The 14,354-nt window shown below is 35.2% G+C and overlaps 1 protein-coding gene across 1 annotated transcript; it reads left to right on the top strand.

The window, feature by feature from the left end:
• Positions 1-2,219: 2,219 nt before the first annotated feature.
• On the top strand, positions 2,220-11,016 carry LOC142224515 (uncharacterized). The gene is made up of 6 exons (XM_075294295.1): positions 2,220-2,281; positions 4,912-5,015; positions 5,532-5,540; positions 5,585-7,027; positions 7,358-7,993; positions 8,129-11,016. Exons 1-6 carry the CDS (start codon positions 2,220-2,222, stop codon positions 11,014-11,016), a joined length of 5,142 nt encoding a protein of 1,713 aa, XP_075150410.1.
• Positions 11,017-14,354: the final 3,338 nt, after the last annotated feature.

Genomic DNA, 14,354 nt, shown 5'->3' with positions numbered 1-14,354 from the left:
TGGTATATATTAAAATACAAAAGCGCCAATTAAATATGTATATAATTAAGTTTAACGTTTCTATAGAAATAAAATTTTGACAAAATAAAAATTTGACAACATTTTCTATAGAAGGAAAATTTTGACAAAATTTTCTATACACTCAAAAAAAAGTGAACTCACTATTTCACTAAAGCCAATTTAACTATATTTTAGTTCATGAACTTATTATATTTGGTGAAAGTTTCATTTACTCTAATAATTTTTTGCGTACGTTAGTTAAATGAACTAAAATACAGGAAAAAATTATACACAAGTTAAGGATAGAGATTTACTAAATTCGTATTTGCCATAAAATAGTTCATTATTTCTTCGAATTTGTAAATTTTACTACAAAAGCGTCCATGATGAACTTCGTATGTCACTAAAGACATTCTTGCAATTTTGAACTCCAATTTTTTCCTTCAAACTACAAAATTTTCTTTAAAAAGTGAAAAAAATTATATATGTCTAATAAGTTTTCTTAAATTTGTCGAAAAATATTTACATATTTTTGTGATATCGGCGCGATGCCAGCGCTTGTAATACTGTTTAGTTAAAAATTTCTAAAAATATTCAAAATTTTCTAAAATTAATCAAAAGTTTTCTTCCTGGTGGGTTCACTGTTTTTTCAGTGTAGAAATAAAATTTTGACAAAATTTTCTATAGAAATAAAATTTGTAAAAAAATTTCTATAGAAATAAAATTTTGACAAAATTTTCTATAGAAATAAAATTTTGACAACATTTTCTATAGAAGGAAAATTTTGACAAAATTTTCTATAGAAATAAAATTTTGACAAAATTTTCTATAGAAATAAAATTTGGAAAAAATTTTCTATAGAAATAAAATTTTGACAAAATTTTCTATAGAAATAAATGAACCGATGATTATGAACCGATATGGACCAATTTTTGTGTGATTGGGGATCGGGTATATATAACTATAGACCGATACGGACCAATTTTGGCATGGTTATTAGCGGCCTTATACTAACACCACGTTGCAAATTTCAACCGGATCGGATGAATTTTGCTCCTCCAAGAGGATCCGGAGATCAAATCTGGGGAACGGTTTATATGGGGGCTATATATAATTATGAACCGATATGGACCAATTCTTGCGTGTTTCTTAGAGACCACATTCTAACACCATGTTCCAAATTTCAACCGCATCGGATGAATTTTGCTCCTCCAAGAGGCTCCGGAGACAAATTTGGGGATCGATTTATATGGGGGCTATATATAATTATGGACCGATATGGACCAATTCTTGCATGGTTGTTAGAGACCATATACTAACACCACGTACCAAATTTCAACCGGATCGGATGAATTTTGCTCCTCTAAGAGGCTCCGGAGGTCAAATCTGGGGATCGGCTTATATGGGGGCTATATATAATTGTGGGTCGATGTGGACCAATTTTTGCATGGTCATTAGAGAACATATACCAACATCAGGTACCAAATTTCAGCCGTATCGGATGAAATTTGCTTCTCTTAGAGGCTCCGCAAGCCAAATCGGGGGATCGGTTTATATGGGGGCTATATACAATTATCGACCGATGTGGACCAATTTTTGCATGATTATTAGAGACCATATACTAACATCATGTACCAAATTTCAGCCGGATCGAATGAAATTTGCCTCTCTTAGAGCAATCACAAGCCAAATTTGGGGGTCCGTTTATATGGGGGTGTCTAAATAAACATTTAGACTTATTCTAAATATATTAAGAATTTGAATTAAACAGAATTTAATTTATTGTGAATTATAAAAAAAATGTATCTGAAAACTTGTAAAACCCATCGAAATTACCAACTACTTTAACATTATTGTGAATTATCACTATGAAATATTGTATGTATGTAGGTTTCATGGTAGGCTTAGTGACCTACAAACTTTCTATTGCATTTTACATTTCAAACGGTGAGCATATCTTAATAAACCCAAAACCCCACAAATTGTAACTCTCAATTTTTTATTTCCACTTCTCGGTTGTTACATGTCATAATTTCTCATGTATCGAGAAATTATGACAACTGATTAACATCCACAACTCTCCTATTGTAAAGGTAACCTCCTGCTGCTCCTCTAGCCCACATCATACAGTCCACAACATTTACTCCCGGATTTGGTGTCCACTCATTTTTGTGCCCAGCATCAACGTCGCCAATTCCCCCTTACTCCCTTTTTTAATCATGGTCCACTCGAGGAGAGGATTTTCAAATGAACGAAGAGTACCCAAACAGGAGAACAGAAGGTAAATGATAATTACACCAAAACCTTCCACTTTAGTTGTTTTGTGACGGTGATCAGAGCCAATTGATATCGGCAATTGTGCATCGAACTCGTGAATTCGTAGCGTAAAAACGAAATTAAAATCATTTCGAAGTGTATAAATAATAATTTCCGTAATTTGTGGAGTCAAAAAATAATAATTTGTGTGGGAAAAGTTTCTGTTAAAATAAAACTTTTCTAAAACATTTTATGCTGAAAACTGGATGGACAAAGCAATAGTAAAGTGTAATAAAACGGTAAAATTGTGAGAAAATATTGCCATTCTCAAAATAATTTCTTCAAAATATTAAACAAAAGATAATTTATTTTTATTGCACAGTTAAAAAGTCATAGTAAAAAAACTTCCCAAGCATTTTAAAATTCTTAATTCTAAAGCTATTCTAAAATTCTTAATTCTAAATTTTATACAATTGCACTATTGTATACCCTATAAAACATTTAAAATAGTAAAAACTTCTTAAAAACCCTCATTAAAACATAGTTTATCTCTACAATTTCGAGTTTGAAACTCAAAAAATCGTGATAGCACAGTCAAATCGAAAAACTAGAACCAGAGAAATTGCAAATCTTCGTCAAACAAATATGATTTTGCCTCATCATATTAAAAAGTTGAGCTAAAAGTCAAAAATTCATGCCAAAATTACAACAAACACATAACAATTAGGTGGAAAATAATTTAACATTTACGCCAAAGCTCAAAGCTCGGAAATTGTCGTTAATCTTCTTAAAATTATATATCGTAAAAAATCATTTTTAACATTTTTTTTTTCGTAAAAGTTGGAAAAAGTTACGTAATAGTTTAAACCCATGTGAGAAATATAAATACCGTTAACGTATTACATAAACTATTTAATACAGAAAATTACACAATTTTTCTGTATACCCAAAAAAACAATTTTTTTTTATGGTAATCAAAGAAATACCGTTAGAAGAAAACAAAAGCGAATTACCGAAATTCTTTATCTTCATATGTTTCTTTTTTTCTAACTCCTCTCATATTACCTTTCTCACCAAAGTTAATAATTCGGTTTGGATTGCGCTTTCAATGTATGTTACCTGTTTCAATTCTCACATCCATTATCTTTATACCCATTTCATTTTTCTCACTTACTCGGGTTAAAAGAGCGACGTGATATTTGGAAAAAGAGAATTAAATGTAAAGAAAAGCAAGATGATAGTGAAGATTATAAATAGAGAGTGGCTGTAACAAAGGTGCTCAATAAAATTTGGAGAAAAGAACGAGAAAACAAAAAACGAAAAAAAAATTACATTTATAAATACGTCTTTCGAAAAGTGGTTAGTATATAAAATGGTTTAAAGAGCAAATATTTATTCTAATTAAATGTTCAAAAAAAAATATTGTGTAAGATTAAATAATAATAAAAAAACATACATAGTGCTGCGGGCAGACAAAACATTAAATATATAAAATAATTATACAAATCGGTATTACGGTTCGGTATTAATAATAATTGCAAAAAAAGTGGAATGTTAAGGTAAACTATACCTTTTATAATATTAAATAACCCCTAATACACTAACCCATATATCATTGTGAATCTCATACAATATCGAACCACTGTGTAAGAAAATAAGAGAGCAGACCACTCTCGCACAAAACACACTCCATCAGACAAATCATATTGCATAGTACTTCGCTACAACGTTTGAACAAGAATATTTTGAAACTGTTATACACGCACAGTGTCTCGAAACCAATTTCATGGATGAACGTACAATTTTATGTTAAAACAGAACACACATGAGAAGATTTAGAGACAATATACACAAATCAGTAACGAGCTAGTTACTGGCTACATTTTTCGCAACCAAAAGGGAAATATTAAAAAATTAAACTGTCTGTTCGAAGGCTTACACTCACAAAAATGAATGTCAGTTGATTTCTAAATCGCTAATTAAAACATAATAATTTTATATCTTTAAAACTAATTTGTCACTAACATCAACATAATTAACGCCATTTAAATAATTTATCTCTATTCATGCGCAAATTTAAGCAAAGTTTATTAAATATTTTGCGAATCCCTAACGCGGATTTTTAAATATTGGTGATTATTTTGTGTTGTTTGAAAATTCCTAACGTGGACATTTTTATATTGTGCCTAATCCATAAGCTGGATATATTTTTTATGTGGATCCCTAAGGTGGATTATGTTAAAATTGTGACTGATCCCTGTGTTGGATAATTTTTATATGATCCCTTGGGGGATATTTGAAGAATTCAACCGTGCTGTCAATAAATTATTGTTGAACATTTGTACACTTTCCTAAGGTATATTACATTTGCTAGTTTACAAGTAATCTAGTAGGTGAAACGTTATGTTGCATCAGCTGTACTTTTCAGAAGGATTACAAACATTCTACAGCTAATAAATTTATCTTTCACATTTCGTAATTGGGGTTTACAAATAACCCTTAAGCTATGCATTTTTAACTGATACATAGCAATTCTAACTACAATTTTCGACAACTTTTTTCGGGTTTATAATTAACCCTAGAGCTATATATTTTTACGGATATATAGCAATACCTCTTATGCTTTATACCCTATTTCTTATCTCACATGGAAAGTTATGTTCGTGTTCTAAATGAAAGAAAATTGATTTGGATCTTCAATTTCGAAAGGCAATTCGTTTCGAGTTGGTTGTCGAACGTACAGTATGCGGCAAAGGAAAGTAAACATTTTGAAATTTGAATGAATTCTCAGGACAAAAATTGGGAAATACTCATTTTGACAATTAAGAAACGAATCTTCAAACATAAAAAAAAAAAAACCAAATTCATTCGAATCGATGGTCTGCTTTGTGTTCAATTTGTAGGAACAAGGCATCATTTAGTTAACAATTTTCGTTTTATTTACAAATAACCAAAAGCAATATATTGTTAACTGATGTATTGCATTTTAAACTTGTGAGTTAAAATCTGCCTTTTTTAGCTAAAGATTGGCAAATTTCATGGTTGCTCATTTGTCATTTTCACAATTTGACTGAAATTTTAATTAGTTGAATTTTATCGAAAAAACTGCGTTCAAACCCATTATATTTCAACTGCCAGTCAAACACATTACATTTCAACTGAATGGTAATCATATGGGAACAAAAAAACTTTTCTGGGCAAATCAGATCTCTCTAGTTGCATCTAAATCGAAACTCTTTACAGTTCATTCAATTCCCGTCACACTATCTTTAAAGATAACTTTGGTTTGTTTAGCAAATTTCATGATAAAATTTGCGTTTCCCGTAAGGGAATATTGAATCGACCAGAAGCTCAATACTTTATACCAAATCTTTTACGACATATTGTCACAAAATGTCTAATCCTACCGATCCATCAAATTCTCAAGCCAATGGCAACACTCTTAAACTTTCTCCTATCTATGAAAAATTTGCATTCATTTGCAACCAACTAACTGATTTTTGCTCAGATTTTGAAAATTCTGATATTGCGGACCAATCAGACACTCTACTTGAGGTCAAATTGGAGGATTTAGGAGACAGATGGCAAAAAGTTCAATCAGAATATGAAACTTTAATGCTGTCTCCTGAAGTTAATGTTTCCAAAGAGTTAAAACAAAATGCTAAAGTCAATTTCAATATATGTTCAGTGGCCTATTACGAGACTCGAGCTCAAATTTTGGACGTTGTAAGAATGTCGGTTAATACAGCGCCTCGTAGAACCACAAGATTGTCCGTTTTCAATGAAAGGCAACCAGAACCGCAAACCCTTAACAACTCTGAAGTATGTATAAAAGTTCCCCCATGCGACACAGAGATATTCAAGGGCAGCTATGAAGATTGGCCATCCTTTCGTGACATGTTCACGGCCGTATATGTCAATCACCCAAGGTTGACACCCGCCCAAAAGCTCTATCACTTGAGAAACAAAACTAAGGGAAGCGCAGGTGCCATAGTGAAAAGATATGCATTATGCGACGAGAATTTCAGTTTGGCATGGAGCGCTTTGAAAACTCGATATGAGAACAAGCGAGTGTTGGTAGATAACCAGCTGAAAATATTATTTAATATTCCCGTAGCTACGGCTGAAAATAGTGAAGCCCTTCAAAGGATACATTCGACCGTAAAAGACTGCCTCAGCACTTTAACATCTTTGAATGTTAAAATCGAAACTTGGGATCCAATTTTAATATACTTAGTTTCGACAAAGCTTCCGGAGGAAACAATTTCCCAATGGGAGCAGTCTCTCAAATCACACCGTGAGCTACCTAGCTGGTCCCAAATGGACGAGTTCTTGGTTAATCGATTCGAGGTTGTAGAACGAATCTCCAATTTTAAAAACTCGCAAGTTCAAAGCATTCAAACCCCGAAATATCATACTCAAAATAGTAACAAGATACATGCGTATTCATCTCAAGAGAATATAAGTCAACACTGTCCTTTGTGCAGCTCAGATCACAGTATTCGAATTTGTCCTGATTTTCGACATTTTTCTCCACAAGAGCGCGTTGATTTCGTTTTTCAGAAAAAACTTTGCAACAATTGTCTTTCCCCGGCTCATTCAAAAATAAAATGTAAGAGTAAACGAGTTTGTCTCACATGCAAAAAGCGACATCATTCTCTTCTACATTTGAATGTCAATCAAACCTCGAACAATAATGCTCAAAATTCTAACACATCTGGCGGTGATAAATTAGTCCGAAATAATCCCAATAATACACTCGAACAAAACGGTTCGAAACATCAACTCGAAAGCTGTCCCCCTTCAACTTCCAAAGAAAATTTTACTCGAGTTGATGCAAATTTTTCTCAAAACACCGATACTATTTTACTCAGGACGGCTTTGGTCCAAATTGAGCACAGAAACGAGCTTTTCACTGTTAGAGCCTTAATTGATCCCGGCTCCCAGAGAACGTTTTTGTCAGAAAAAATTCGGAATCTTTTACAAATCCCCTATCGTAAATCACGATTCGAAATCGGTGGAATAGGGGGGATGACACAATTTTCTGACAAAGAATGTGATCTCGTTCTTTATGCCCAAAGGCATAAAATTCGATTTTCAGTTAGCGCTATAGTTCTACCAAAGGTTACTAGGAGATTGCCCGCTATTTCTTTTCAAATACCTACTTGTCCCGATCTACTCAGTCTCGATTTAGCGGACCCAAATTTCAATATCTCGTCCAATATTGACCTTATACTTGGAAATGATTCTGAGCGGTTTATCAATATTGAAGGTATTAAGAGAGATGTTTGTGGATTTGCTTCTGCATACAATACCATCTTCGGATGGGTTCTTAGTGGCCCAATGCCGAATGAAATCACTCACTCGTTTACTACCAAAGTTGTTTCCCGTGAGTCTGATGCCCTTTCTGGCGTGCTTCGAAAGTTCTGGGAAATTGAAGAAGTTCCTTCAGTTCCTGAGAAATCCGATACTGATAAATTTTGCGAAGATTTTTATGCCAAAACAACTACACGTGACACAGACGGTCGCTACGTTGTAAGGCTCCCATTTAGGAACGAATTTCCTGAAAAAATATTTCTTGGTTCATCTAGATGCATATCTCTTGGCCAATATGCCAGAATGGAAAAGACTTTAATTAAAGATCCTCAACTTCAAAATGAATATAGTTCCGTGCTGCGCGAATATATTGCACTGAACCATATGGAAGAAACTTCCTCCCAAGAAATTTGTTCCCAAGGTAAATTTTATTCCTTTTACCTCCCACATCACGCGGTTGTGCGTCCGGATCATAAATCCACTAAAGTTAGAGTAGTGTTCAACGCGTCTCGGAAATCCAAATCGGGGTTTTCCCTTAATGATGTGCTTTGCACAGGCCCAACTCTCCAAAACGATTTGGTATCTACGCTTCTCAATTGGAGAAGGTATAAATATGTGTATAGTGGAGATATCCAAAAAATGTATCGTCAAATAAAGATACATCCCGATGATAGATCCTACCAACGGATTTTATTTCAAAAGGATCCCAAAGACCCAGTGCGAGATTACCAGCTAAACACGGTTACATTTGGTATTAACTGTGCTCCCTTTCTGGCGATACGGACTTTGTTGCAACTAGCTCATGACTCAGAAAAAAAGTTTCCTCAAGTATCTCATATATTGAGACGAGAGACTTACGTCGATGATATTTTATGGGGAGGATTCTCTATCGAAGAAACAATAAAATCTCAGAAGTTGCTCGTAACAGTACTAAATTCGGCAGGATTTCCCTTAAAAAAGATAACTGCCAATGATCCCAAACTACTTGCAGATATTCCTCCTGAAGATTTATACGATCTAGATTTATTACGTTTTTCGGAAACGAGTGCCACGAAAACTCTCGGAATAAAGTGGAACGCTTTGAGTGATATGTTCTGTTATTCTAATATTTCTTTGAAACCTCAAGAATCTTTCACAAAGCGTGAAGTGCTTTCGTTGGTTGCTCAACTTTTTGACCCAGCAGGATGGATAACACCTGTGGTTATTAGAGCAAAAATGCTCATGCAACAGCTCTGGCTGGAAGCAACAAGCTGGGATGATAACATATCTTCAGATTCTCTTCGCTCTTGGAATGAAATATTGAATGACTTATCTCAGATTAGCGTTATAGAAATACCACGGTGGATCCAATTCATGCCCACTGATAAAGTTCAAATACATGGGTTTTGTGATGCATCCAAGGGGGCCTACTGCGCATGCGTCTATCTCAGATTTCAGACGTCTACCCCAACGGTTTTCTCTAACTTATTTATAGCGAAAAGCAAAGTGGCCCCACTCAAACCTGTTTCATTGTCCAGATTAGAACTAAATGGTGCTTTATTGTTATCTAATCTGGTCAAATACGTAACACAAATATTTAACAGTAACATAACTGGGATAACTCTATGGTCAGATGCATCTATAGTTCTCGGCTGGCTATCTAAACCGCCATACACGTGGGAGACTTACGTAGCCAATCGAACGGCACAGATTCACGAACTCGTTCCTACCGCACAATGGAAATATGTATCTACCCATGACAACCCGGCCGATCTTGGCACTCGTGGTTCAAAGCCTCGTGATCTGGTTTCAAATTCACTTTGGTGGAATGGGCCAACGTGGCTTACAAACCCAGAATCCACTTGGCCAATTAAAAATCCAATATGTCCTAACTTAACTCCTGAAGTTGTAACCTCACATCAAACAATAACCGAAAAAAATGATATACTATCTAGGTTTTCATCATACCCAAGAGCTCTGCGTGTCATTTCATATGTGTTCCGTTTTTATCGCCATTCTCATCCTCGGCGTAGTAATGACCAAATCTCTCAAACGATATTTTTGACTCAAGCGGAGATTCAATTCGCTAAGAATCGTTTGATATCTCTAGCTCAAAAACAATATTACAGTTCTGAATATGAGGCATTAAGTAACTCTAAAACACTGTCTCATAAAAGTAGTTTATCCACTCTGAATCCATTTCTAGACTGTCAAAAAATAATTAGGGCAAATGGTCGCTTAATAAATTCAACTCTCCCGTATAAAGAACGATATCCCATAATACTGCCGGGAAATTCTCATTTTTGTCACATATACTTGTCTCACCTACATACCTTTTTAGCCCACGGCGAATGCAATCAAATGTGCAGATTTGTACAAACTGAGTATTACATCTCTCGTTTAAAACCCCGTGTGAAAGCAATAATTCACAAATGTAAAACCTGCTTGATTTATAAACACAAACCAAGTTGTCAGATAATGGCTCCGCTGCCACCCGACCGCTGCAACTTCTCTCCCCCATTTCATGTTACCGGTATCGATTTCGCCGGGCCGTTTGAACTGAAAAGTTCGACACTCAGAAAATCCCCCGTAATAAAAGGATATGTATGTGTGTTTGTGTGCTTCAGCACCAAAGCAATACATTTGGAAGTATGTTCTGACTTGTCGTCAGTTGCTTTTGAAGCTGCATTCGCTCGTTTTGTTGGGAGGCGAGGGCTCCCTTGTAGAATATTTTCAGATAATGGTCGCAATTTTCTCGGCGCCAGCAGAACTCTACTTCGAGAATTTGTCCATTTTATCAAAACTACGTCTAGTGATATATCTCAGAAATACTTAACACACGGATTCGAGTGGAAATTCATACCACCCCATGCACCCCATATGGGAGGTTTATGGGAGGCAGCGGTCAAAAGCTTCAAAACCCATTTCAAGAAACTCGCCGGAGCCCATCGTTTCACATTTGAGCAGTTTTCAACCCTTCTAGCACGTATAGAAGGCGTCTTAAATTCCCGTCCAATTTCAGCAATGACAGAAGATCCATCTGACCTCACAGCCTTAACTCCAGGCCATTTTTTGAGAGGATCTCCCTTATTAGCACTCCCTGAGCCGATATCGCCAAAGTTGTCCCTTATTAATAAATGGACCAAACTAAAAGCTCTGCACCATCAATTTGCGATAAGGTGGAAAGAGGACTATTTAAAGGCTATGCATAAAAGGTATAAGTGGAAGTCTCCTACTCCGAATTTAAAAATTGATGATTTAGTCGTTGTTATCGACGACTTGCTACCCCCGTATGAATGGCTTTTGGGCCGAATTACTAAAACTTATTCTGGTTCAGACACTAAAGTGCGAGTTGCCGACATACGTACAGCATCTGGAACTATAACCCGGCCCATAGCAAAGTTATGTTATTTGCCGCTCGCTAATAATACTGATGAATCTCAGCTAGATAGCGCACAACACTAACTATCACGAATACTAGTCACTACACTAACATTTACATTCACTAACCACGTCTCATGTATTTCAGATCATTCCTATCAAACCAAAAGAGGTCTCCAAACTTTTATAAGTGCAAACTTTGTAATAAGTTCCACGCCCTCAAAGTGTGTCCAAAATTCTTAAAAATGACGCCTAAGCAACGTAATATATGGGTATTACGAGAGATCTACTGTGTGAATTGCCTTGCCAGGAGCCACCGATTTCGCGATTGCCGGTCCAGGAATATGTGTAAAAGATGTGGACGGCCCCACAACACCCTATTGCATCCTAATTACACAAAACGACAGGGTGAACCAACTCATGACACCAATAATGTTCAGAGAGAAAATACACGTAATAACAACCAAACTGTAACCAACGCCAACACAAACAGCTCCAATGAAACTACACCAAATCAAAAAATATTGTCTGAAGCTATTCGTGCGTTAGCCTCAGTGTTGTGCTCTTCGCCTAAGTAGAGAGGTGGGAGCATGTCTAAATAAACATTTAGACTTATTCTAAATATATTAAGAATTTGAATTAAACAGAATTTAATTTATTGTGAATTATAAAAAAAATGTATCTGAAAACTTGTAAAACCCATCGAAATTACCAACTACTTTAACATTATTGTGAATTATCACTATGAAATATTGTATGTATGTAGGTTTCATGGTAGGCTTAGTGACCTACAAACTTTCTATTGCATTTTACATTTCAAACGGTGAGCATATCTTAATAAACCCAAAACCCCACAAATTGTAACTCTCAATTTTTTATTTCCACTTCTCGGTTGTTACATGTCATAATTTCTCATGTATCGAGAAATTATGACAACTGATTAACATCCACAACTCTCCTATTGTAAAGGTAACCTCCTGCTGCTCCTCTAGCCCACATCATACAGTCCACAACATTTACTCCCGGATTTGGTGTCCACTCATTTTTGTGCCCAGCATCAACGTCGCCAATTCCCCCTTACTCCCTTTTTTAATCAGGGGGCTATACGTAAAAGTGTACCGATATGGCCCATTTGCAATACTATCCGACCTATATCAATAACAACTACTTGTGCCAAGTTTCAAGTCGATAGCTTGTTTCGTTCGGAAGTTAAGGTGATTTCAACAGACGGACGGACGGACGGACATGCTCAGATCGACTCAGAATTTCACCACGACCCAGAATATAAATACTTTATGGGGTCTTAGAGCAATATTTCGATGTGTTACAAACGGAATGACAAAGTTAATATACCCCCATCCTATGGTGGAGGATATAAAAATATCTGACAATTTCTTTTCCACTTAACCTCAAAATGCTCCCTGTCCGTTTATATGGGGGCTATACGTAAAATAGGATATGGCCCATTTGCTATACCATCCGACCTACATCAATAACAACTACTTGCGCAAGTTTCAAGTCGATAACTTTTTTCGTTCGGAAGTTAGTGTGATTTCAACAGACGGACGGGCGGTCATGCCTAGATCCATAGATCCATTAAAATATAGATGACCTGTCGCTCTCTGAGCAAAAAATGTTGAAGAAGCCCAAATGAATTCTCTGACATTTCGTTTTGTGTTTTTCGTAAAGAGAAAAATTTCTCAAAAGTTAATTTTGTAATTTTGCGGTTTTTGTCACAATTTTTTGTGCAAATATAAACTTTTGAATATTTAATTTGATTATAAATCACCTGGTGTATCAAAAATGTTAAAATTGTGGATATAATAGAAAAATTGTAAAAACGAATCTCAGAGAGAACTTGTAATTCCCCCTATTTTCTTCGTTTATTCCTCATTTTGGGAACTGTCAGACTGCGTTTGACACAGATGGGTCATCTATTACTTAGTTATTTATGCCTAGATCGACTTAGAATTTCACCACGACCCAAGAGAATTTTTTTTCATTTTGGGTATTTTTCTAACGTTTGGCAGAATAACATCCTGGAGATTCGTTTCGCGGTTCTTGTAGTAGATAGAGCCTAACGTATTTATTCTTCTCACGAACCTACCTTGGACCACCTATGCATTTTTTTAAGAAATTCAGGGCTTACGTGGGCTGATAGTTGACCGGAATGGGGTAAAAAGATGATAATCGATTAATCATTTTTTTATCAAGAAGAAAGCTCGAAAATTCCAAGTCGACCTGTTTTGTAATCTTCAAATTTTACTAATCGTCTTTTGATGTTTTTGAAAATGGACTTTTGATTTTAGCCAAAATCGGCTAATCGACTTTTAAAGGGGATTATGATGTAAAACAATGTAACCGTTGTGGCAAATCAGATGCAAATTTGCCACTTTTTTCAAAGAAATTTGGGGCCACTTTTTGGTTGTGCCACTAAATGACATTGACTTTACATTTTTATGCCACCATTTTGTCATAATTTTCCACTTTTAATTAATTACTTTTCAATGTAATATTTTTGTTTTGTAAAATGTTACCCCGGCTACCTATGTTTTACGGATAGGCTAGGTTAGGTATAATGGTAGCCCGATATTTCTGGCACACTGAGACTTTCAATCCATTGTGGTGAACTTCTCTCTGGTCACTAAATGTTGCCCGATTTCATGTTTAGATCAATGACAAGGGATCTTCTTGTCATTGATCTAAACAGCATTATTGAGAGGGCACAAATCACCGCTGAAAAACTTGTTGGTGTTTCGACGAAACTGAACCCAGGACCCTTTGTAAGCCAGACAGGCATCCAAACATAGCTCCAAGGTAGCTGCCAGTTATAACGATGTATTTTTTAACAAATTCGCCGATTAGTACGATATCCATTTTCACTTTAGAGTAAGATTCCTTGATTTGGTGGAAGCTGAAAAAAAAAACAGTCCTGATTCATGCACAACACACTATAAGCATAGGAAGGCCTCTGGGGAGGGGGCTTAGACCCCCCCAGAAAAATTTTAGCCCCCCCCCCAGAATTTGGAAACCGATTTAGGATTTTCCATTGTTGTTATATAGTTATAATATATTATTAATATATATTATATTATAATATTAAACAAGTAAATACAACCGCACCAAGTTCCGCTAAAGACTTTCATGTACAATTTTATTTTGTTTAGTCGGATTTCTTGTTTAGCCTAATTTTTAGTCGATTTAATTAAAAAATAGTAATTGATATTAAAATTATTTTTTAATAAACGAATGCTGCATCTTGCAATTTTGCAATGCTGCAAAAAAAATATGAAAAAACGATTTATAGAAAAATTAATTAAAAAATTAATTCCTGTTAACTTCTTTCTGAGCACATTTTTGGAAGTAGGGAAAAAGTTTGGAACTGCTTTTAGTTGCTTTATTATAAATTAATTGTCTAGTTA

This window comes from Haematobia irritans, chromosome 2 (genome assembly GCF_050003625.1).
Source record: "Haematobia irritans isolate KBUSLIRL chromosome 2, ASM5000362v1, whole genome shotgun sequence".
NCBI lineage: Eukaryota > Metazoa > Arthropoda > Insecta > Diptera > Muscidae > Haematobia > Haematobia irritans.
This window is presented reverse-complemented; position numbering and strand designations above follow the sequence as displayed.